The sequence below is a fragment of the Crinia signifera genome, chromosome 1 (genome assembly GCF_055691185.1).
Source record: "Crinia signifera chromosome 1, ASM5569118v1, whole genome shotgun sequence".
NCBI classification, from domain to species: Eukaryota; Metazoa; Chordata; class Amphibia; order Anura; family Myobatrachidae; genus Crinia; species Crinia signifera.
In genome coordinates, this window is record NC_139217.1 from 460,833,501 (window position 1) to 460,858,637 (window position 25,137).

The window sequence follows — 25,137 nt, forward strand, 5'->3', positions numbered from 1 at the left end:
TTTTTACACTGCAATATAGATCTCACTTTGAAGTAAAACCCCACCCAAATCTAACTCTCTCTGCACAAGTAACATCTGCCCCACCTGCAGTGCACATGGTTTTGTCCATCTAAGAAGGATTTTGTCAGAAAGAGTGAACTAGAATAAGGCCCTATGTTACTTGTGCAGAGAGAGTTAGATTTGGGTGGGGTTTTACTTCAAAGTGAGATCTATCTTGCAGTGTAAAAATAAAGCAGTCAGTACTTACCCTGCACGGAAACAAAATAACTCACCCAAATCTAATTCTCTCTGCACATTTTACATCTGTCCCCCCCCCCTGCAGTGCACATGGTTTTGTCCATCTAAAGCAGCCCATACACGGTCCGGTTAACGGATCCGTTTGGGACTTAAATAGCACACATCGGATCGGATTGCATCCCTAGTGCATGCAGTGTGCACTGCGATCCGATCCGATGTGTACCTAGTACAAAAAGTATGTGCAGCACATACTTTTTGTACCCTACTATGTGAATGTGATGCGCGGGAGCGCGCATCACATACTACAGAACGGAGCCGTACACAACGGACCGTGTATGGGCTCCATAAGAAGTATTTTGTCAGAAAGAGTGAACTAGAATAAGGCCCGATATGTCATCCTTAGGGTTCAGTTATGTGGTGACGGACAGGATTCACTTCTGTTTGTCCGCAGATTTTATGATGGGAAGCCACAATGGTTTGCCTATTGGTTAAAATGACTGCCTCACAGCAATGAGGTCATGTGTTTGATTCCCACCATGGCCCTAACTGTGTGGAGTTTGTATATTCTCTCCGTGTTTGCGTGAGTTTCCTCCGGGTACTCAGATTTCCTCCCACAATCTAAAAATATACTGGTAGGTAAATTGGCTCCAACAAAAATTAACCCTAGAATGTCTGTGTGTGCGTGTACATGTGGTAGGGAATATAGATTGTAAGCTCCACTGGGGCAGGGACTGATGAGAATGTTCAAATATACTGTGTAAAGCGCTGCGGAATATGTGTGCGCTATATAAGAAACTGTTAATAAATAAATAATAAATACACTGACCAATCTGAATTGCTCCTGAACCCCTAACCTGAGGAACTCCTGTAAGTGTACCAAGGCACCCCAGGGTGCCACGGCACACAGTTTGGGAACCACCGGGCTAGGAGGAGGACACAGCATAGATACAGTAGCACACAGCAAGCCCTCTCAATACTCGTCATCCCCCAGTACACAGCATGCTGACATATAGCCCCTGAATTCCTCTCAATATACACAGCCACACCCACACATCACTGGTCACATGTCTTAGGAAGGGTCAGGTACTGAAAGCCCTTGGAGCCTTAAAAGTGGATTTATGTGCCTGATTCAGATCCGAGCTGGGCTGAATCACCCCATATGTACAGTGTTACCTATTCCTTTACCTTGGCTTGTGTTCAGGGCATTTGTACCGTATGAAGTGATGAGTTACCTAGAATATGATCTTTTGCAGTGTACGACGCCTTAGGGAAACCAGGGAGCGGCCTTGTGAATGGGAATGTGGACCGGCTTGGCTCGTACAGCGAATGTCTATCAGTGCAAGCCCCTCAAGGGAGTTTTCAAGGGGAATACTGTAAACTGCACGTGGAACAGGTCTGACGGTTTCATTGTATTATGGCCCATTGTCAATATGATTCAGTAGTCCATCCGGGTGATTATTATTCAGTAGGGTCCAGTGGCAGATCCAGGGGTGGGGCAGCAATACAGTCCAGAATTCAAATAGTGGAGCCACACCAACTGCTACCCCAACCGCTGTCAAACATCACCAGCCAGGACTCACTGGCAGTTGGGTGTGGCTCCACTATTTGAATTTTGAACTGTGCTGCAGCCCTACCTCTGGAGCCGCCATAAGGGCCATAACTAGGGTGTTGTGGAGTGTGCCATCGCACAAAGTGCTGCATTTTTAATTATTTTCACTTGTAGCTTTATCCACTCTTAAACCCAGCATCTCCTGATATCCCTGTCTTTTCGCCCCCCCCCCCTTTTTTGCTAATATCTATACAACATTCATGAACTTAACTTGAGAGACCTTTATTATTTGTTTACACTGCCCTTTATTACATTTTCTGCATTCAAACCCATCACCTCTGGCATTGCAGTCTCAGACTCTATTCATGAGCTATCTGACCTTGCATAGAAAGCTAGGGAAGTCCAACTATTTGAAGCTCCCCTTGTACATCTTGAAAACATGATCATCATTGCAGCTGGGCAGGATCTACTGTATGTAAAATTTTGCTGCAAGGTGTGCGGCTGTACACTACATAGATCTGCTCATTTGCAATGCTGAATATTTTTTTTACAAAGCACAAGTAGCTTAATATAGTTAGATATCTTGTAATTCTTATGCAGGATCAAACAGCACAATGAGTAAGGTGCTTAACTGGAATGTAGTAGGTTATGGGTCCGAATCCAGGGAATGGCAGTACAGTATATTGAAATGTGTTATTTAATAAAGGGTATTGTTACTGAATAACAAAGAGCTCTGAAGTTAGGTGCGTGAATGTGGTATACAGCGGATGTGTGTGTAGAAGTTATCTTATACATTCCACGTTTCCCAGATATTTGTTATTTTAACAATTAACTCTTTCTGTACATATTTTTGTTTTCTCCCTTTTAAAGGCAGGAGTACAGTTTGTGATTGGGATATGTGTCCCAGATTCCTGCAACACCCGGGATATTACATCTCTAGCCTCAATGGGTAAGATACGCTGTGTTCCTACCGGTTCCTTCCTGATACTTTATGCTCAGTTGCAGCAGTTAGTTTATGTCGGGAGATGCAGTATGTGTGTGCAGGAGACATAATGAGCCACTGGTACCACAATTGTCTTAGCTTAATTATGGAATTTATGTTAAGCCATTTAGATAATTAGGCTGGAATCTGAGGTCCATCTGACTGAGATAATACAATACGTACAAGTAGCCTCTATTTGAATCAATTATCGCTTTTAGCCGTTGAGCGATAATTAGCTGCTGCCCATGTGCATAATACAGAGGATTGGATCCCTCTCAGTGAACAAAGGGAAGAGGAGTACAAAGGCTTCTATCTGGAAATGCCATCTACAGATGACAATGACTACTGGGTTCAAGCCAGAGGAGCAACTACCATTGGTGCATCAGGCGCAGTCAACCGGCGCCACTGAGTACTACGCGGCCCACTGTTGCCCCTGTCACCCCCTGTTTTTCCCTGTCACACTCTTCCTCCCCCTGCCTCTTACTGTCACCCTCTGTCTCTCCCTGTCACCCACTGCTTTTCCCTGTCACACTCTGCCTCCCCCTGCCTCTCACTGTCACCCTCTTCCCCTCCTTGCCATCTACTGTTTTTCCCTGTCACACTCTGCGTCTCCCTGTCACCCACTGTTTTTCCCTGTCACACTCTGCCTCTCCCTGTCACCCACTGTTTTTCCCTGTCACACTCTGCCTCTCCCTGTCACCCACTGTTTTTCCCTGTCACACTCTGCCTCTCACCATCACACACTGTTTTTCCCTGTTACACTCTGCCTCCCCCTGCCTCTCCCTTTCACACTCTGCCTCTCCATGTCACCCACTGTTTTTCCCTGTCACACTCTGTCTCTCCCTGTCACCCACTGTTTTTCCCTGTCACACCCCCTCCTCCCCTGCCTCTCCCTGTCATACTCTGCTTCTCCCTATCACCCACTGTTTTTCCATGTCACACTCTGCCTCTCCCTGTCACCCACTGTTTTTCCGTGTCTCTCCATGTCACCCACTATTTGTCCCTGTCACCCTCTGCTTCTCCCTGTCTACTGTTTTCCCCTGTCACCCTCTGCTTCTCCCTGTCACCCACTGTGTTTCCATGTCACACTCTGCCTCTCCCTGTCATCTATAATTTTTCCCTGTCACATTCTGCCTCCCCCTGCCTCCCCCTGTCACCCACTGCCATGTTGCATATAGTGAACTTGGGTTGGGATGGAGGGGGGGGGGGGGGGGTGAGTTGTTACACCACTTATCTAAGCTCCAGGATGCACACTATTCCAGGGCTTGGTACATAATTGAATGCAGCCAAATCTCATAAAATAGCAGTTTGAGAGTTTTGGCAGCATTTTCAACTTTAGTACATTCTTCCCACAGCCTGTACAATGACAATTATGGGGAGGTGCCCTAAGATTTGGTGAGTGATAAGCGCAGAGAGATAAAGTGCCACCAATCAGATCCTAACTGCCATGCCACAGGCTTGTTTTTGAAAAATGACAGTTAGAACGATGGAGCTTTATAAATGCTAATAATGGTAACAATAAATATTTATTTGTAAAGATCTGTTTCAGAATAGGGGCGCATCCTTCCTGGCCTCTCTCCCTAACTTTGTAGTCCAGAATGAAAGCGGTCTCATGGTGGCGGAGACGGTCTGCTCCCGAGGCCTATTTCCTGCCGACACGTTCGCCATTGTCTGTCTGTAAGTACGACTGTAATGCCCGTTCCTGCTCGCAGTTGTGTTCTGTAATCTCCAGTTCTATAGCAGTCACTGTGACCCTTTGTGTCTGACAGGTGCCTCAGCGGCCTGTTAATCATCCTGCCGGTAATCGGGTCCATTTACACCGCGGTTCTAAGCGTCAGAGACTCATCTTCATTTGCGCAGTGCAAGCCCATTCTTTCACACAAAAAGCAGAGAACGGAGGGACAAGATAAACCTGCGGTGAAATCCAATTCCCCACCGGACGAGGGTTACAGAAATGAGAAGACTCAAAGTACAGTAATGTATAGAGATCAATGTATCTGCTTGCGGCTGTTCTGCACAGAATCGTCCAATTAATGCAAAAGATTGCCTGCTGGTATTTACAGAGCAAACTTATACTGTCCTGGGGCAGGTAAAACTCCAATGTACTGAGTATAGACGATATCCCCAGTAGTGCAGTAAGAAGGTTCTAAAGATAAGAAGTTACTTCAAGGCATATTTATCACAATCCGCATCTCAGATGCGAATGGAATGTGATCAGTGGTGGTTTTTACCTATGGGCAGAATTAGGGATGGCCATCGACCATCGATGATTAGAAATCATAGATGGTTTATGGCCGATGTTGAATAGTTTTGCCACCGATGGGGGAGAACCAGATGGTTTCCCACCATCGATGTAAAGCTTAAATGAATAGTTTTGTTTTTGCTTTTACCCTAAAGTGCCGGGACACGAAGCATAGCTCCACCCCCGACACCCGTGAAGCCCCGCCCCCCGCATTTTGATTGGCCCACAGGCCACTCAATCACAGAAAATGGATGACCATCGATATACAAAAACATTGATGGTCATCCATTGAATAGTTATACACTATCGATGGCCTGTTGCACTTTTGCCATCGATGGCAACCATCAATGGCAAACGCAACGATGGCCATCCCTAGGTAGAATTGCTGACATTTTAACCATGAATGCCGACATGGTCAATTTCAACATAGTGACCACTGTACTGCTGTGCAGGGCTGCTGAGAAGCGGCAGGGGGTGCTGCCTGGCTGCTCTAAATGTACTCACCTGTGGCCAAGCAGAGACATCTACATAGCAAGTGCGCACTGATGCATGCAACTCTGCAAACGCATGCATGCATTATTGCCAAGTGGGAGCATTTACGGAAACTTTGCCCTCAACTCAATTACACTTTACATGCTAAGCAGCGTGTGCTTACATTAAGGAGCTCTAATGAGGGGGAAATGGTTTGTCTTTAGGTGGGATGATGTCTCGACAACATCCCGTTCTGTTCTCTGGGCCTGATTCAGAGATATATATGCAATGCCAGTGGTGTATGCAGAGGAGCGATTGTATGCTACTGTGCAGGAGTGTAATTTGCACTGCGCACGTGCCGCGATTGTCTTACGGCACCTGGGTCGCAGTGGACCTGTTAAAAAAAGGGATTGACATTAAGGGACCGTTGGTGGGAGGCAAATATTCTGTACACAGTTAGAAGGGCTCTGGCATCTTAATTGCTGTCTTCAAGCAGTTCACTATTTTTACAATATCATACCTCCCAACTTTATGAATATGAGAATAGGGACAATCAGTGTCAGAAAAGGGGGCGTGGTATATGTAAACGAGGGCGTGGCTTATGCAAATGCCCCCCGCAGCAGGACACTGCAGGCCATAGGTGCCGATTCTGTGGGTGCTTGAAGGCCCGAGCACCCACGGAAATTGATGAGCACCCACCCGCTCAGCAGCAGCCCACCCGCCCGTGTCCCACTGCACTCCCCCTCCCTCGTCGCTGGACAGGTACTGTGTCAGCATTTATGTACCTGCACTGTAGGGGCATTTATGTATTTGGCACTGTTGCCATATTTTGAATATTGGAGATAACTGTGCTGCGTAATATAAATCAGTATTATGTTGTGGCCACGCCCCTTTCCCATGAAGCCACTACCCTATCATTTTGGCTTGAGCACCCACCAGCAAAAACATAAATCGGCACCTATGCTGCCGGCCACGGAGTAAAATAATAATTAATGTAATGTAAAGCTTAAACGAATAGTTTTGTTTTTGCTTTTACCCTAAAGTGCCGGGACACGAAGCATAGCTCCACCCCCGACACCCGTGAAGCCCCGCCCCCGCATTTTGATTGGCCCACAGGGCCAATTATAATAATGATATCAAATGCAACCATTACTTGAATAATATAATTGGTGACAGCATGTGTGTTGTGTGCAGTCTGCGTAGATGGCGTTATGAAGAGCTTCGCCATACAGGAGAACCTCCCAGCTGTGCTGACCGTCACCTCTCGCCAGGACTACCCCACTCTGAACGGCATCCGAGTCCTCAGCCTACTGTGGATCATTTCAGGACACACCAGTCAATTAGCAACTGTGTTCAATATTGGTAGGTGCGCTGCTATGTTGGTGTGTTTATTAAGGCCCTTATTCAGATCTGATCGCAGTACAAATTTGTTCTCAAAATGGGCAAAACCAATTGCACTGCAGGTGGGGCAGATGTAAAATTGCCCATACACTAGTAAGATTTATCTTCAGATCTGGCTGGTTGGAGCAAAAACATGGTTATGGATGAGTGACAGTTTGTCAGTTTTCCAGCATTTCCAAGCAAATGGTCAACTGTCCTTTGCTCTCATCCATAACCATGTTTTTGTTCCAACCAGACAGATCTGCAGATAAATCTGCGTGTGTACGGCCACCTTAACATGTATGGAGAGAGTTAGATTTGTGTTGAGTTATTTTGTTTCTGCGCAGGGTAAATACCGGCTGCATTATTTTTACACTGCAATTTAGATTTCAGTTTCAACACCCCCCACCCAAATTTAACTCTCTCTGCACATGTTCCATCTGCCCCACCTGCAGTGCAGCATGGTTTTGCCCATTTTGAGAACAAATTTGTACTGCGATCAGATCTGAATAAGGGCTTTAGAGCAGGCATGTCCAACCTTGGCCCTACAGCTGTCGTGAAACTACAAGCCCCATCATGCCTTGTCATCATGCATAGCTAAAACTATTGCAAGGCATGCTGGGATGTGTAGTTTCAAAACAGCTTTAAGGCCAAGGTTGGACATGCCTGGTTTATAGCATGCCTCTTGTACGTTTTAGACTGTGACTTGTACCTTCTTACTTGACTTGGGAGAACAATATTGTTTGCCAAGGACACCATTATATTTCCTGCAGCACACTGCCATATTTCCACAAACTCCAGCACCCCCCCCCCCCCCCCCCCCCCCCAATTATAGGCTGTGTAGCATAAATAAATTAATGAAGTGATTTATTAGAATTGGCAAAACTAAAGTGACCTGGGCAGTGGTAGATGAAATAAAATGGGGAAGATGACTGTACGGGGAACAATAATAGGAGGTCAGTCCTCCATCTTAGTGGCCCTGATCCAATCCAAGTTCTTTATCTGCTTTGTCTGTGTTTGTTGAATGTTAATCTCAATCTATGTTCATATGGTTGTGTGTAACGACAACCGCTGACGTCCAACTCCTGGGTTCTACATGATAGGCCCGATTGACCTTGGTTTTTGTAGGCTACATTCTGCAAAATGTTCTGAAAGAGGGATCTGGAGGATCCCACTCCAGCACTCACCACTCGAGCATGCACGGTCAGCACACTGCACATGCTCGGCCGCACGATAGCCTCCTGGAAAACTAAATGTAAAGTGATCATTTTCAGAGCCCCTGTCCTTCTGGGTGTATATTAACACATTCTAGTCATTTCTAGGACCTAAGAATGAATAAAAATGCCCTTTAAACTCTATTTCATTAATAGTTAAAAGCCCATCCAAATGACGGCTTCTGCATTGTACTTTCACTTTGAGCTGTGACAGTTTTACTTTCACTTTGAGCTGTGACAGTTTTTAGCAAACAAACTCTTCTCCCCACCCCCAGTCCCTATCTGCTCCTACCTCCTATCTCTGTCTTCACAGCTCCCTCTCTCCAAATTCAGCAGGTTTGAAACAGATCAGTGTCCCTGCAAAAATTGCGGTCACTCTCTGTTATGACATCTTTTAGCACACAGAGGAGTAATTTGGTCCGTGGAGTGGCCTCTAGTGGTCAGCAGCGGTACTTCACCTCATCGAGCCTCAGTTATATTTTGTTTGTTTCTGTAACACAGATAATCCTTTTGAATGGAAATCGAGAGTCCTGGAGAAACCGGTATATTTCTACACATTGAGCGGCCCAGTGTATCTCGGTGTGGACTCATTTTTCTTCCTGAGGTAACAGATATTTATGTTTCTTGCTTTCACTCATTATAATACAGACAGTCCTAGAGGTAGGAGGACCCTGCTCGCCTCTCTTATTTTTAGCCATGTGCTGTATACACCCTCTGTGAGCTCCCGTGTTTTGTACGCAGTATCCGCGACACAAACCCAACTGGATACCGGTATATAGCGGTTGTCGTCAAGGTAATGATGCTGTAGGGGCGGAGCATGTGGCCGGACCAACATCTGCTAACTATATTCATGCAAATGGTCACAGAAAATTTAGATAGGGATTATTTTTGCAGTAAAATTAAGGTGAACATGTTGCACAATTGTCGACCAATAATGAAAAAAAAAAGTCATCAGTCCCTTCCACCTTAGTAGGGATCTCAAGTCAAACCTGGACAGGATGCCGGCAGTCCGAATACGGACGCTGGAATCCCGTCTAGAGGCCAGAAGACCGGCACCGGAATTCTGACTCCGATGAGGATAATAAAATTTCTCAGCTACAGCAAATTGAAACAGCGCCACCTGCAGGTTATAAGAATACAATAAGGAACATTTATTCAAACCAGTGTTCCCTGCACAATATTAATCTACTAGTTCAGTGGTTCCCAAACTGTGTGCCGTGGCTCCCTGGGGTGCCTCGGGACACATGCAGGGGTGCCGCGGCTTGGTGGTCCAGGACCAACTCAAATTATTAATGGTTAATTATTTATGAGCAAAACCAGTGCTGTTGGCTGCCAATCTTAGAATGTGTACAAACAGCAGCAAATCCTGCCCTTTACCACATAACTAAACCTAAGAATCGCATATAAACCCAATCTAAATAATTATTTTTGGACCTAGGGGTGCCGTGAAACTAATTCTGATTCTCTAGGGTGCCGTGAATCAAAAAAGATTGGGAACCCCTGTACTAGTTGAAAGCCCGTCAAAATGACGGCTCCTGCAATGTACTTTGACTTTGAGCTGTGACAGTTTATTCTTTCACTTTGCGCAGTGACTGTTTTTAGACAACAAACTCTCCAACCCCATCCCCAGTCTCTATCTGCTCCTACCTCCAATCTCTGTCTTCACAGCTCCCTCTCTCCATATCCAGTAAGTTTGAAACCGATTGGTGTCCCTGCAAAATTGCTTTCACTTTCTGTTATAACATCATTTTAACATACAAAGGATTAATTTGTGAGTCGAGTGGCCTCTAGTGGTCACTGGCGGTACTAATTTTATTTTACTAGTAAGGAAGCCTGGAGATACCTGCTGCAGTCCCTCCATTTCATACTTAATATTTTCCCACAAATATTTGATAAGACTGTTTTGGAGATGTCTTAAACCTGGATACACTGGAGAAGTTTCCCAAATCAACCAATCAGCTTCTGCCATTTTATAGACTGTGCTAGATAAATGGTAACTAGAAGCTTATTGGTTGACATCATCTCCAGTGGATCTTTCTCAAATCTTTGATGCATCTCCCCCTAAGTAGAGCGAAAGTTGCAGCAACAAATTGGTTATTGGATATTTTGAGCCCATGTTGATGCAGGTGGGAACTTGTATCCAATAAAGTGAAAGTCTTCACCGGCTGATTGAGAAAATGATGCTTGAGAAACTGATTTGAACGTCTTTCCGCTTAGACAGATACATAATTGGGGAGTTGTATGTCCCTTTTTTTTTTTTACTCTGTAGGCCGGTGAGCACTGCTTCAGAGGTTGCGTGTGAAGTTGGTGTTCGCGAAGGCCATTGAGTTCCTTCCTCTTTGCTAGACAGAGCGGAGACTCACAATATCGACATACTGTAGTTGTTTCTCAACAAACCTTCTTGGCGTAGTGCCAGATAAGGGGCGAACTAACGGAGAACCTTCCCACCACAAAGGTGGAGGAGAATGCGTCTCAATCCACATGGAAAGATTACCAACTATCTACATCACAGGTTCTCAAACTCAGTCTTCGGGACCCCACACAGGTCATGTTTTCCAGGCCATCTGTGAAATGTGACCGTTGGTGATACAAAGTGAAACTTGCCCTGTTTGGGATCCTGAGGACCTAGTTTGAGAACCGCTGGTCTACATGATTAGTTGGGACAAACCTACACCCAGGCCAAATACAAGCCACCTCGTGCTTGATGGTTTCCCGTAGGCAATGACACCCTGTAACATTTTATATAAATGAAATAAAGACAAAGAGACACAATATACAAATAAAGAGAGAGTTCAAATTGTACATATGACTGAATAGGCAAATAGCTAAAAAAAAAAGCAAGTGCCCACTTTGCTAGAGCCACTACACAAGGGGTATGAGTTGTGGAGAAATCATCTCCTCTCCCTGGCACAGACAGAGTACTTCATAAGGTGTCCCTGGCTGCTACACCGCACCAATTGTGGGCTCTTGGCCATTCCCCCTGGATCAGTGTCCCTCTTGTGTCCCCTGCTGAAGGCAATGCTTAAATAAGTTAAGATCTGGAAAACCATAATCACCAACACAACACATCCTCAGAAACTGTGGTTGGGAAGGAATAGAAGCAGCCAACAGAGAGGAAGAACACACTCAAACATTCCATTGTGACACATATCACATACACCAAATTAAATCAAAGTTGTTTCATTCGTAGGAGGTAGACAGCAAACAGGCATGACAGTTTGGAAATTCACAGGTTATAGAAATGTCAGCAGGCAACATACAGCCTTCACAACTTGAGTACAGCACTCCAGGGTCCCTAGAGTCCCCCACACCCCCCAAGCCTATTATCCAGCCACTACCTGGCATTGGAAACCCTGATCCTCTGCTCTGACTTTTAACAGGAAATCACAGGTGATGCTAATCAGCCAAACCATGATTCCAGCAGATCCCCTAGGAAAACCTGGAATGGACCTAATCAGTCCTGCTGCTGCTCTATATCCTGATCCACTTGTTCCATACTCACTTCATGTGGAACTATGCTGGTCCTGCCAGCGGCGTAACTACATTTTGGGCGCCCCCCCCCCCGCCGTTAAAGGGAGGGCGCCCAGCCACTCACCCGCCCCTCCGCCCGCCGCCCGCCGCACCAACCCCCGCAGTCTTACCTAGGTTCAGTACGCGCTGGTCCCGGCTCCCTTCTTCTGCTATGAGGACCACCACAAAATGTCCGCCCCCATACAGCAGACAGTTTCAGAGAACTGTGTGCTATATGGGGACGGCCATTTTGTGGTGGTCCTCAGCAGAAGAAGGGAGCCGGGACCAGCGCGTACTGAACACATGTAAAGACTGGGGATGGGGGGGTTTGCGGGGGTTGGTGCGGCGGGCGGCGGGGTGTAACTATAGCACTGCAGCCCCCGGCGCCCACACATGCATAGCGCCCCCCGCGGTCGCGGGGGCTGCGGTGCTATAGTTACGCCACTGGGTCCTGCCACACCATATATAACCTCTTTACACCCTCCCACTAATTCCTTATTGGGTGCACACCATAAACACCCCAGCAGTCCTTAAACATTAACTATTCACCCCCCAGTCTTCACATATGCTGGATCCTACCCAAAAACTGAGAAATGATTAACCATCAGACTCATTGAGCATTCAATTATCTTATATAATGGACTCAACTTATTTGAAAGTGAAAAGGTCCTTTAAGTGAATTTGTTTATTTTGATATTAGTTACAGAATGTACAATATGTAAATAGATTCCTCTTGTGCAGAGTGTGTGTGTGTGTGTGTGTGTAGTTGTGTGTGTGTGTAGTTGTGGTTAATGGACCTTCAGAGAAGGCGGACGCTTTCTCCTGTCTAATTATGGGATGCTATTGAAGTCTTACAGACATTTAGTAGCAACAGAAATATAATGAGCAGTAGAATTTGAATGTGATTTATCTGTTGCAAATTAGTTCCAGGACGGGACTGATCCCTGACATCTGTATGTGCGCTTTGTGTGACTCTGCCAAGCTTGGAGTTTTTGATGTTCTCCTGATAAATTTTTAGCAGTGACACGGCAGATACAGTATATCAGTATAATCACCCAGCTGAAGGGTTTCCTCATGACTATTTAGTAGACTTCAAAGAAATGACTTCCTTCAATAAAGTTTTGCATAAATATTTACTAGCGAAAACATTTTCATACATAATGTTAACATACCCCCCCATCATTTAGACAAGAGAAACAAGACAAAATAAGTCCCACCATCAATTCTGCACCCAGATCCTTCCAAACCCTGCCCTTAAATCTCTCACACCGTGGGCCAGATGCATTAAGCTTCAAAAGTAATACACCACCAGCCAATCAGCTCCTGCTTGACATTATTCAAACACAGTCTGTGACATGTCAGGTAGGAGCTGATTGGCTGGTGGTTTATAACTCTCCATTTTATCACTTTTGAAGCTTAGCACATCTGTACCCCTGTCCCTAATACTTACAAATCCTGTCCACAATCCTTTCAAACAATACCTCCGATCCTCTCAGACCATGCCTCTGATCCTCTCAGACCCTGCCCCCGATCCTCTCAGACCCTGCCTCTGATCCTCTCAGACCCTGCCCCCAATCCTCTCAGACCCTGCCCCCGATCCTCTCAGACCCTGCCTCTGATCCTCTCAGACCGTGCCCCCAATCTTCTCAGACCCTGCCTCTAAACCTCTCAGACCGTGCCCCCAACCTTCTCAGACCCTGCCTCTGATCCTCTCAGACCCTGCCCCCAATCCTCTCAGACCCTGCCTCTGATCCTCTCAGACCGTGCCCCCAACCTTCTCAGACCCTGCCTCTGATCCTCTCAGACCCTGCCCCCAATCCTCTCAGACCCTGCCTCTGATCCTCTCAGACCCTGCCCCCAATCCTCTCAGACCCTGCCCCTGATCCTCTCAGACCCTGCCCCAATACAGAATTCCAGTTTTGTTGCATAACTGCTCACTGTTTTGATATCCAAAAATACAGTAGGTACAGATGATGAGGTAAAAAAAATGACCGCATATGACCCTGTGGCCATTTACGTGTGCAATAATTTCAGATAACTCACGCTAGTACCTGAGGTGGTATTCTAATGATAATTTGATCCAACATTTTGGTTTATGGGCAATTCACCACAGGACTCTGGAGAACTGCAGAAGTGTGTCTTTACTCATTGCTGTCATTTATTTATTTTTATTTATTTATTCATTAATAGTTTCTTATATAGCGCACACATATTCCGCAGCGCTTCACAGAGAATATTTGAACATTTGAACATTCACATCAGTCCCTGCCCCAGTAGAGCTTAGAATCTATATTCCCTACCACATGTACACGCTCACACAGACATTCTAGGGTTAATTTTTGTTGGGAGATAATTAACCTACCAGTATATTTTTGGATTGTGGGAGGAAACCGGAGTACCCTGAGTAAACCAACCATGGTGGGAATGGAACCCATGACCTCAGTGCTGTGAGGCAGTAATGCTAACCATTACACCATCCGTACTGCCCCAGCCATGCTGAACGATGGTTGCAAAGGTGCTTCCTGTATTACAAACAAACACTTCCTGTATTACAAACAAACACTTCCTGTATTTTAAAAACGTATGGCAGGGATGTAACTTCCACCATCCACATACAGTGAACATCTACAGTCAAAATTAGACATTCCCTTTTTGTTAGACTCGATATGGATTAGTGAAAATATTTGCACATTGCTTATACACATACTGTATACTACGAATACTTTTTTATAAAACAATCATCGCCTAGGTAGTTAGTTTACTATTTGTTGTTATGTTCTTTTTGACCTAATTCTTCAACTCTTGTTTAGGGATGGCCATCAACGCTATTGCCATCGATGGCGATAGTGCAAATGACCATCGATGGTAACATTCTATATCAATGGTTTTTACTATTGATGGCCATCCCGTTTATTTGACTGACTGGCCCATGGGCCAACCAAGCCCTGGGGCGGGGCTTTACGGGTGTTGGGCGCAGAGCCGAGCTCCATGTTCTGGCCACTTGGCTAAAAAAAAAAAAAAAAAAAATCTGTTTGGTTGTGCTTTGACATCGATGGAGAACAAACCCTCTGTTTATCCCCCATTGATGGTAAAACTATTCTACATCAGTCATAAACCATTGATGATTTTGCATCGATGGTTGATGGCCATCGCTCTTCTTCCTCAGTTGTGTTGAGACTGTGGGATGAGGGCTACCTCTGTCTCCATCCCAAGATGCGGGATTGGATCGCTATCGGTACCAACGGTCGTGATGACGTCACCATTGGCCATAGAGAATGGCAAACTCTTGCCCAATTTCGAGTCCAGCAAAACTATGTCAGAAGACCCAAACACTGGCCTCATCACTTACCCAGTGACAACTACCCCCCACAACCCACCCCATCTCTAAATGCTTGCAGCCCGTTAAACCTGCTTCAGCTTGGGGATACTATGGGGGTCATTCTGGTTGGCTCGCTAAGCAGCTGTAATTCGCTGCTTAGCTAACCTTTTAGCGCCGCCCGCCGGGCGTACAAATGCCTGCCCCCCACCCGCCACCGTGCAAATATCCCCGGCACTGTCCGAATGGATGTTTTGCATAAATCTCCATTTGCAGGGTAGTGTGCGGGGCTGAAATCATTCGATGGTCAGCGACCATATCGAATGATTTCTACCCTGGTCGCATATCGAAGTCAATCTGGGCTGACTTAGATTTGCTGCATTCAGGCCGGAGAACATGTCATGTGACATCAGCCCAGGCCCGAGTACATGTCATGTGACATCAGCCCAGGCCCGAGAACATGTCATGTGACATCAGCCCAGGCCTGAGAACATGTCATGTGACATCAGCCCAGGCCCGAGAACATGTCATGTGACATTAGCCCAGCAGACATTAGCCCTGTATTTACATGGGGATGCCCAGCGGTTTCCTGGGTGCACCCATCATTTTCGTGAGTACGCCCATGTATGTATGTTATGTATATTCTATTTAATATAAAGATAGTGTGAAGTCTATGGTCCTGCTAGGAGGGGGAGTCAGCCACAGAAGCAAAATTGACAGCTTTCAATTAACTGATTCAAACTTGCATGGGAGGAGAGGTGCCCCCTTGGGAGCAGGAGCCCGGTGGCGGATGACTCCATTGCCCCCAGAGTTCTGCCTCTGTGTACGGCTACAAATCTATCTGCAGCTGAACGAATATGTCCAAAACCCGTCCGCAGCCATGCGATCCGGTCTGAGTGACCCCCATAATTACTTCAACTTTATTTCTTCTTTGCAATTTGTACTCATTTCCTGACAGTACATTCTAATCTTGTTGAATGCTAGAAGTGACGCTATCGCCCTTGCATCCACTTATGAAGACTCTGCATTAATTGGTTTATTTGTGTTTCATCATCAAACTTTCCCAGATAAGGAGAAGAAATGGGAAGTGGATGTGTCCTGTCGTTATAGGGGGCAGTGATTAGCGGCTATATAATAATGTCAGGGAATATGTCAGCCTAGCGGGGTCACCGCGGGTGCAGGGAACCACATACACTGCTGGAGAGGCTGATATAATTGCAGCCCTTTCCTGGCTGACTCCGCTTGTAGATGGCATTTTGATAAATTCAGCGCAGCAGCTGCGGAAGCTAATGCTGGTTTACAAAACATGAATTACTGTCCCCCATCCCTCAAAACAGAGTGACATAAACCTGACACTAGCACATCGCTCTTTGAATACTATTGTCACATTTACATCCATGAACAGAATTAGATATATATTGGACACTAGCGAACAGTTAGAAGCCGCCACACTGTACAATCGATCCCCTGCCGCAGATCGACTAATTCGGGTCAGGCGCTGTGACGTCAGCTGCCCGCCCCAAGCGGGCATACAGATGTCTGCAGGGGTATGCCCAGCATTTTTTATGGGTAAAGATTCTACTTCTGGAACCGGCATTACCTTTAGCGTGACTTTGGCGCAGACCTGTTGCGGTATTATCCCCTCTATATATAACCCTACCTAAACCCTAACTCTCCCCCAGGCTTAAACTATCCTCCCCTTGTAGCGCCTAACCCTATCCATAGGCATTATGAAACTTTTGAGATTCTACGGGGTAAATTTATTTTCTTCTAGAAGGTGCTCAATAATACCCCTTTTACACCGCAGGAAAATCCGGGTCAGTGGCGGGTCAGAACCAGATCAGCGGGGGTATAAATGGGGTCTGCAGGATATATTCACATGTACATGACACGGCACTGCCTGGGACTGGGGCAGGTGTGAGAGAACTCACCACTGGTTTCTTATACATTTGCTGAAGTTGCACATACTGTACTACAGTGCAATGTTACTCCCAACCACAGGGCTGTGTAATGGGGTATGAAGCTGGGTCCGACCCTGGAAACTCCAGTGTTCAAAGACCAGGGTCCTACCAGGGATTTTCAATTTCAATCTGAAATTGAACTCCATACCTCGCAACATTGGTGGAAATGGAGGAGGGACAATTGCACGCCCGAAAACAGGGGGTGTGGCCTCGTGATCAGGGGGAGTGGCCTCAGACAGCTGTGCTCCCACGAGGCCATGCACCCTCTCCCCTGCATGCACACAGTGCGTATTCACCGCTGCTCTGCTGACTCCCAACTAATCCCCCCTCACCGCAGGACACTGCCAGCTCCGGGTGGGACGTGGGATATTTCCCAAAAACAGCATCTGTACCACGAAAATCAGGACAGTTGGAAGGTATGGATCTTAGTAAATAAACCTTTACATGTCAACATTTCAGAAGTTGACATTGTGAACCTGTCGAGAGTTTGAACCTTGTCGACGTTCTGATGACAACATTGCGGTGCCTGACCTACTGATGGTTACTGTCGACAATTCGTCATGCTGACCCTTTCTCTGCCAATTTGCGTCTAATACTCACGCAATTAGTGGATGCAGCCATTATATCGGATGAACCAGGAGATGGATTCATGCTTAGTAGAGAGAGATAAATATGACCCAATCAGCCCCTGTCTGTAAAAGGACAGTAGAAGCTCATTAGTTAGTACTTTATCTCTCTCCAAACTTTGATGATACACCCAGTATTGAATCTGTCAATGAAAGGATCTGTTTCAAGGGTCTACTCTATGTATATTCATTGATACAGATTCCACTTTTGATCTGTGTTTCATTGTGGGTGTGGCTTATCGCCGTTCTGTTTTCTTTTAGTGGGTTTCTGGGAGCCAAATCATTTCTCAAAGTGACTGATCAATCAGCAAACGAAGTAACTGTGGCCATGGTGATGCGATATGTCTACAAAAGACTAAGGAGGTGAGTGTCATGTACAAATAGAACCGGATTCCCAGGTCTTGATGAAAGGTACCAGGTGCCCTGGGCTAATACACATGTAGCTCCACGTGTAATGCTGCTAGACATGCGTGTATGGGCAATCAGGGATTCGCCAGTCATACTGCCCATGTGCATGTAAGGAAGAATATACAGTTGGCATGTAGGGTCTAATGCTTGTGGCATGTGGAGGAGACTTTGGCTTCAGGCTGCCCGGCTGGCGCTGTCAGTAAGTTACATTGGCACAGACACCTGGCAGTCACCTTAAGTACATTTCCACCTACAGTACATTGGGACGGGTGATATCTAACAAGCATGAAATAAAATAGGTTAATTTTATTCCTTCTCGGCTGTCGTCTGCAAGGTGATGCGGTGGAGAGGGGGAGGCAGTGTGTGATGGGAGAGATAGTGGGTGATAGGGAGAGGAAAAGGCTGATGTGAGAGGCAGTGGGTGATGCCAGGGAGTAAATGATACCAGGGAGAGGAATTGGGTGATTTAGGGCATGACAGGGATAGAGGTGGGGGTGGGTCACGTCTGACCACAGTTGGGGATAGGTTCCATCAGTCTCTAGGCAGGAGCAGTGGCCCTGGAGCAGAGGAGTGGGGGGCAAGATGGTAGCATCTTAGCAAGAAGGGAAGCATGCAAGTTGGGAGCTGCAGAAAGATGGCATCTGCAACCCCAGCTCATAACAGGTTACCTCCACCAAAGACCTTGAAGATGCCTGGAGGTGCCTCCACGGCTCCAAACCAAACATGTGGTGAAGGAGGCAGCTTGGACGCTCTGATTGGCTAGACACTGACCTTTGGACACTCGGAGCAGCAGCCTTAGCCAGATACAGAAACCGCAGGGCAGTCTACGGGGCCCTGCACCCCAGGGACAATTTAGGGAAACTTTAACTATGGGCTCGTTTTATGTTGGTGCATGACTGTTACTTTTGTAGAATCACTAATCGTTTTCTTTTTATGTGACAGGTTGCAGCCTCTCCACCTGGCTTCCATCCCTCTATCCATCGGTCTGATTTCGTTGGTGAAGTGGGGGGCATTTTGGGAGCTCCCCAAACACCAGTGGGACAGCTGCAGGCGCGTGTGGTGGGCGAATATTTTGCTCATAACCAACTTCGTGTCGGTTTCAGATTCTGTGAGTTATTTTTATAACTGATTGTTTCTGTATCAGACGCTGGTTTAAAAAAAAAAAACACATGAACCAAAATATCCAAAGTTTGAATCTAAGTACAAAATAATTTCTGACTTCTTATTAGGTTCATCGAAGGCAAAGCAGTAAATGATTTACACTATTTAGGGTTCACAGTAAATGGAATCAAAGAGATGTGATTGCACTTACAGTATATTGTCCACTTAGTTTCATGTGACTTGCGAATTCGCACCCTTGCAAATCAACCAAACCAAGGCGAATGGCAGGGCATGAAAATGGATGTCCATTCGCAGGCCAGGGGGAACCTCCCACATCTTTTGATGGTCACCGACCATCGAAAGATGTGGAAGGTGCATACCTATATAAGGTTGCTCTGAGCAACCGTACATATGCGTGCACGCTGGGAAGGAAATGGTGATGTGTACGCTAACACGCCTCTCGCTCGGATTCGCAGAGTGGAGAATTCATTCGATGGTTACTCACCATCGAGTAATTTCTCCTCTGTTCTTAAAGACAAGTGACCCTATACTTACTTTTCTCAAGGACGGTTCCCGACGAATTCAGGGCAGGTGCTGACATCATTCGCCCACCTCAAGCAGGAAGGGGCACCCTTGACTTCGCAGGTGACCGCCCAGTGATTCCATGGGCGTGCCCACCATTTTTGTGGTCATGCCCATGGAATGCTGGGTGGAGGAAAAATCATTCGATTTTCACCTTCCATCGGATGATTCTTCCTCTTGTCCCCGGTGCTCACAGCTGTGGCTGCGAGCAAAACAGCCGCTTCCAGGCGGACGCTGATGTCATATGTCCTAGCAGGCATAAACACACCTGCATTATCCCAGACGCTCCCAGCGTCTCATTGGGTGCGCCCACCATTTTTGCAGACATGCCCATGAAATGGCTGGGATCCACCCCCACATACGCCCAGTCCCTGTCAATCACGCTGCGTTCGGTTTGCCAATAGCCATATTTTCCGAAGCCGATCGCAGCCACGTCTCGCGAATGCGCATCGTGGCCAATGCGCGTTCGCAGTAGCCCAAACATCGGCCAGCATCCAATTCTGGACATGGCGGAATAGGTCCGAATCAGGCCCATTGTGACAAAGATCACATAGACTGGGTAAAAAGTTAAAAACAGCACTTTTATTTCTCCAGGCCATCATAATGCCAGACCCCTAGCCTACCACCTGGGCAGCTAGACCTCCATCAGGATCATTGGACTTGTCCACAGAAACCATTTTTAAAGGCAGCTCACAAGTGCCAACCATAAGTTTACTGAAGTAATGTGCACAAAACAGGGAAAACCTATTAACCCTGTATACATATACACACACATACACACACACACATACACAAACACACACACACACGAGCATGGAGCTCTGGGTGCAGAACGGTCATACATACAATAATGCTCCTTGGGAAATAATCAGCGTCCTATGTCATTATCCTTTATTGCAGTGCGTTGGATGGGCCTGGTATCTCTCAAATGATTTCCAATTCCATCTCACAACACCTCTTCTTATCCTCCTGTATGTCAAGTAAGTGTGTCTTCAGGCACATGTGATTATGTGCGCCGCGATGTGTGTCCCCAGCGACAGCCTATATTAGTCACATAGATCACTGAGAGCGGGGAGACGCAGCGTTCTGCCCGCTTTGGGTTGGCACAGTATCCTGTGAACAATATATGTGATATAAACCCTCTGGCAATAGATGTATTGTACAGTATTTATAATAAGCAGCCAATGACTAATATGGGAGACCTGAGAATCCTAATAAAGGATGTTATTACTTATTTGTAGCTACAGCCAGGATGTATTACACTGCCCATCAGTATGTGCCACAGATTAATGGCTTTGTATAGAAATATTATGGATTCCGTCATCTCTACCAATTTATAGAACTCCTACACCCCAGCTGATCATACCAAAGCTCGCCAGTTATTAGTGTTTCGTTTTATGATCTAACCTATCTAACTGTGAGCTGGATATTTGGGCTGGGATGTACCAATGCTATTTGCAAAGGTCACATCTGAGTTGTAATATCTCAAAAAGTCTCATTTATTTTAATACTTAAAGGGGTTGTTCTGAGTCAGACGTCATTTCTGCATCATCTGCCTTTATTACATAGTAACATAAAAATTGGCTGATCGAGTCCATCGAGTTCAACCTATTTAACTTGTAGCTACTGACTTGAGTAAGTCATATCTATAGGATTCCCTTAGTGGCCAAAAATGTATCCTGTTTTTTAAATGTATTAATAGTAGTTGCTGTAACCACCCCACCGGCAATGAGTTCCAGAATGTTACTGCTCTAATGGTGAAGAATCCTCTTCTTAATTCAGTACGGAATTTATTTTCCTCGAGCCTCAGTACATGCCCGTGTGTCCTAAGTATAGGCCTGTTAGTGACCAAATCATGTCCCAGTTCCATATAATTCCCAATCCTGTATGTGAACATACTAATCATGTCACCTCTCAACCTCCATTTCTCCAGTGAAAACATAATCAGCCTGGTTAGCCTATCTTTGTATTCTAATGATTTGAGACCTTTTTCTAGCTTAGTCGCCCTCCTCTGTACCTGTTCCAATTAATTTATGTCCTTTTTAAGGTGCGGTGCCCAGAACTGAACAAAATGTTCCAAGTGCGGTCTCACCAATGCCTTGTAAAGAGGCACTATCACATTGGCATCCCTTGAACCCATACCCCTTTTAATGCATGCCAGTGTCCGGTTTGCTTTTAGTGCTGCACTTGAGCAGTGTGCACTATTACCCAATTTTTCATCTATGATGACCCCCAAGTCCTTCTCTACAGCAGAATTCCCTAAAATAACTCCATTTAGCCTATAAGTAGCGTGTTCATTTTTGTTCCCATAATGAATTACTTTACATTTTTTAATGTGAAACTGTATTTTCCACCTTTCCGCCCACCTTTCCAGTTTATTTAAGTCACTTTGTAGTGTTTCCACATCCACTCCTGAGTTAATTTCCTTACTCAATTTCGTGTCGTTCACAAATATTGCAATTTTACTCACTATGTCACTTCCAATATCATTAATGAATATATTAAACAAGGAGGGTCCCAATATTGAACCTTGCGGGACTTCACTTTGGACCTTATTCCAGCTGGAATGTATGCCATTTACCACCGCTCTCTGTCCCGGATTGTGCAACCAGTTTTTAATCCAATTACAAATTTTATCTCTTAACCCTAAATTACCTAGTTTCATTAGGAACCTTTTATGAGGCATGCGTCAAAAGCTAAGTTTCCCTAAGTCCAGCCCCTTGCTGACTTCCTCATAGAAGCTCATTCAATTAGTCAGACATGATCTATTTTTGACGAACCCATGCTGAGCCTTACTTATTACTTCCTGCTGTTCTAAGAAATTTTGGATACTATCTCTTATTATTCCTTCTAATATTTTCCCCACAATGGATGTAAGGCTGACCGGTCTATAATTTTCAGGGTTAGTTTTGCTACCTTACTTCCATATTGGTACTACGTTAGCTATGCGCCAGTCCCTTGTTACCATCCCCGAGTTTATAGATTCCTCGAATATCAGATATAATGGTAGTGCTATGACAGAACTCAATTCTTTTTTTTAGTATCCTAGGGTGTATTTCATCCGACACAGGAGATTTGTTACTATTTAGGTTCTGTAATCTATTTTGGACAAGTTCCTCATCAAGCATACAGTTTAGGAGCAATCAAGAGCCGAGCATTTCATCTGTGGGAGATCTTCTGAAGATTCTTCGCTTGTAAATACCGAAGCAAAAAATTCATTGAATAATTCCGCTTTCTCTTTTCCTTCTATTACCAGGGTACCCTGCTTATTTTTTAGCGGGCCAATATTTTCCTTCCTTTTTTTAAGCTATTTCAAATTTGACTTTGCTGTTAAGCCACATAGGTTTCCTTTTGACATTTGTTCTTTTATTTACCCTAGGAATACATTTACCAGTGCCCTCCAGCAGTATTTTTTTTAAAGTTTGCCACCTTTTAGTAGTTTCCATAATTCTAAATTATTCCTTTCAGTTTATATACTTTAAGGACATCTCAAACTTACCAACATTTGCTTTTCTGAAATGTAAGGACCTAGTTGCTCCAATAACTTTATCTTTGTTAAAATTGAAATAAAATATGATCATATTGTAATCACTGTTTCCCAATGTCTCCCTTATGGTTATGTTAGTAACAATGTCCCCGTTGTTGCTTATCAAGAGATCCAGGATATTTCTGGTTGGACTTTCAATAAATTGATACAAATAGTGGTCAATTAGGGCATCCAATAAAACATTTCCCTTAGCGGTACTAGTTGACCTATCCTGCCAATTGATTTCTGGGTAGTTAAAGTCACCCATAATAATAATAATGTCCCCTAAGCGGGCCGCTTTTCCCACCTGTAGCAAGAGGTCTTTTTCCTCCTCCGTATTTATGTTGGGTGGTTTATAACATGTTCCTACTAGAAGTTTTTTTAGCCCCTTTAATATTACCTGTGACTTCTATTGCGTGAATGCTTCTTACGATACAAGCCCTTTTCTTGTGTACAGGCCCTTTTCTTGTGTACAGCCTTGCATCTTCCTGTGCAAGGACTGAGACACCCACTTTCTTGGTGCATTTTTACGGTGCAACCATCAGTCGCTTCATGCGCCAGATGCTAGGTGCAAAATCTCAGTGAGCGTGTGGCTTCCAATGTGAGCGAAGAAGCATCTGAGCGCTTAACCAGTTCGACACGCCCACAACACACCCATAACCCACCCATTCAATGGACCTTTTAGCGCATCTGAATAGCCTCTTCTCAGTCACCACCAGGGACTGGTAAACGTTTGACAAAGGCCAGAAGGGACAATAGCCTGATGGACCAGTCTGGCATAACGGTCTGGCCAAGTAGTTTTGCTCTGTTGTATGTAAGACTGGGCTGGCTCAGCAGCTAAACCTCCAAGTGCTCTGCAAGGCTGCCCAACATACCAGAAAGATGCGGGCATCCCACTAGGCCACACCCCTGTGTGCTGTGACCGCACCCCTTGTTATGCATGCTAGATTGCTGTGGCCTTTTCATATCTCAGTCCATCCCTGGTGACCAATCAGGAACAGCCAGCACATTACCAACACACTTTGGATAACATGCTTCTAGACCTGGGGTAGCCAACCCTAGTCCTCAAGAGCTACCAACAGTGCATGTTTTGCAGGTCTCCTCACAGAATCACAAGTGAGCTAATTAGCTCCATCTGTGGATCTTTTAAAATGTGTCAGTGATTAATGAGTGCAGCTGTGCAGCAGCTAGGTTGTCTGTAAAATGTGAACTGTTGGTAGCTCTCGAGGGCTAGGGTTGGCTACCACTGTTCTAGACACTACTGCGCCTCTGTGCATACACACCGTGGGTAGGACACATGCGATGTGCAACTTTTTAGCAACTCAGACGCATGTACAATTGAAAAACATTGACCTTCGCAAAAAGAGCAGCATTGCGTCTGACTCAGAATAAGCCCCTTTGGGAAAAACGACAGTTTGACAATTGCTTAACCATAAAATAATGATTGTTTTATTCCTAAATACCGAATGTAAGATAAATATAGAGCGGGATGTGGTTGCAAAGTACAAATTGCTCTAAAGTCCACCAGACACTGGTCCGAATCGGGTCGATTTCACCTGATTCCGATGGATCAGGCCGAGAATTGGATGCGTTTGACATCGCATCAGTTCCAAGGCACGGTCCTGTGCACATCGAACCAGAGTCGAAAAGTCGACACTGTTGCAAGTCTGACCTCCGACCCTCCAAGAGGTTGAAAAAAGCCACAAGTCCATCAAGTCCAACCCAGTCCATTACCATTGTGTAAATGTTTCCCTGTTTTGCACTGATGCAAGTTTATACAGCGTGATCTATTTGCAATAATCACCTGGGAGTTCGATGTTCGGTTGATTACTCGGCATCTGATGTGGGGCTCAGAGAATGTATGGTATGAGGCTGCAGTATGTAATTGTATAACCTGTTGTGTTTGTCTTGCAGAGCGAAACGCGTTATGTTTGCTGCAGTGACGCTAATATTTCTTGCCTGTACTATCGCCACCACTTTGATTTCCTTCTTTTTAAAACTTTCAATCCGTTACCCAAGAGGCGAAAGGTAC

The 25,137-nt window shown here is 45.4% G+C and overlaps 1 protein-coding gene across 1 annotated transcript in view; it reads left to right on the top strand.

Annotated features, from left to right (window-relative positions):
• The first annotated feature begins 4,688 nt into the window (after positions 1–4,688).
• LOC146022292 (O-acyltransferase like protein-like) overlaps positions 4,689–25,137 on the top strand; it is a 32,398-nt gene continuing 11,949 nt past the window's right edge. The window contains exons 1-7 of the mRNA XM_083155273.1: positions 4,689–4,737; positions 6,676–6,843; positions 8,577–8,679; positions 17,750–17,851; positions 18,839–19,004; positions 20,480–20,559; positions 25,020–25,133. Coding sequence (XP_083011399.1) covers positions 6,693–6,843; positions 8,577–8,679; positions 17,750–17,851; positions 18,839–19,004; positions 20,480–20,559; positions 25,020–25,133 — 716 coding nt within the window. The 5' untranslated portion in view covers positions 4,689–4,737; positions 6,676–6,692. The remainder of the gene's footprint in view (positions 4,738–6,675; positions 6,844–8,576; positions 8,680–17,749; positions 17,852–18,838; positions 19,005–20,479; positions 20,560–25,019; positions 25,134–25,137) is intronic.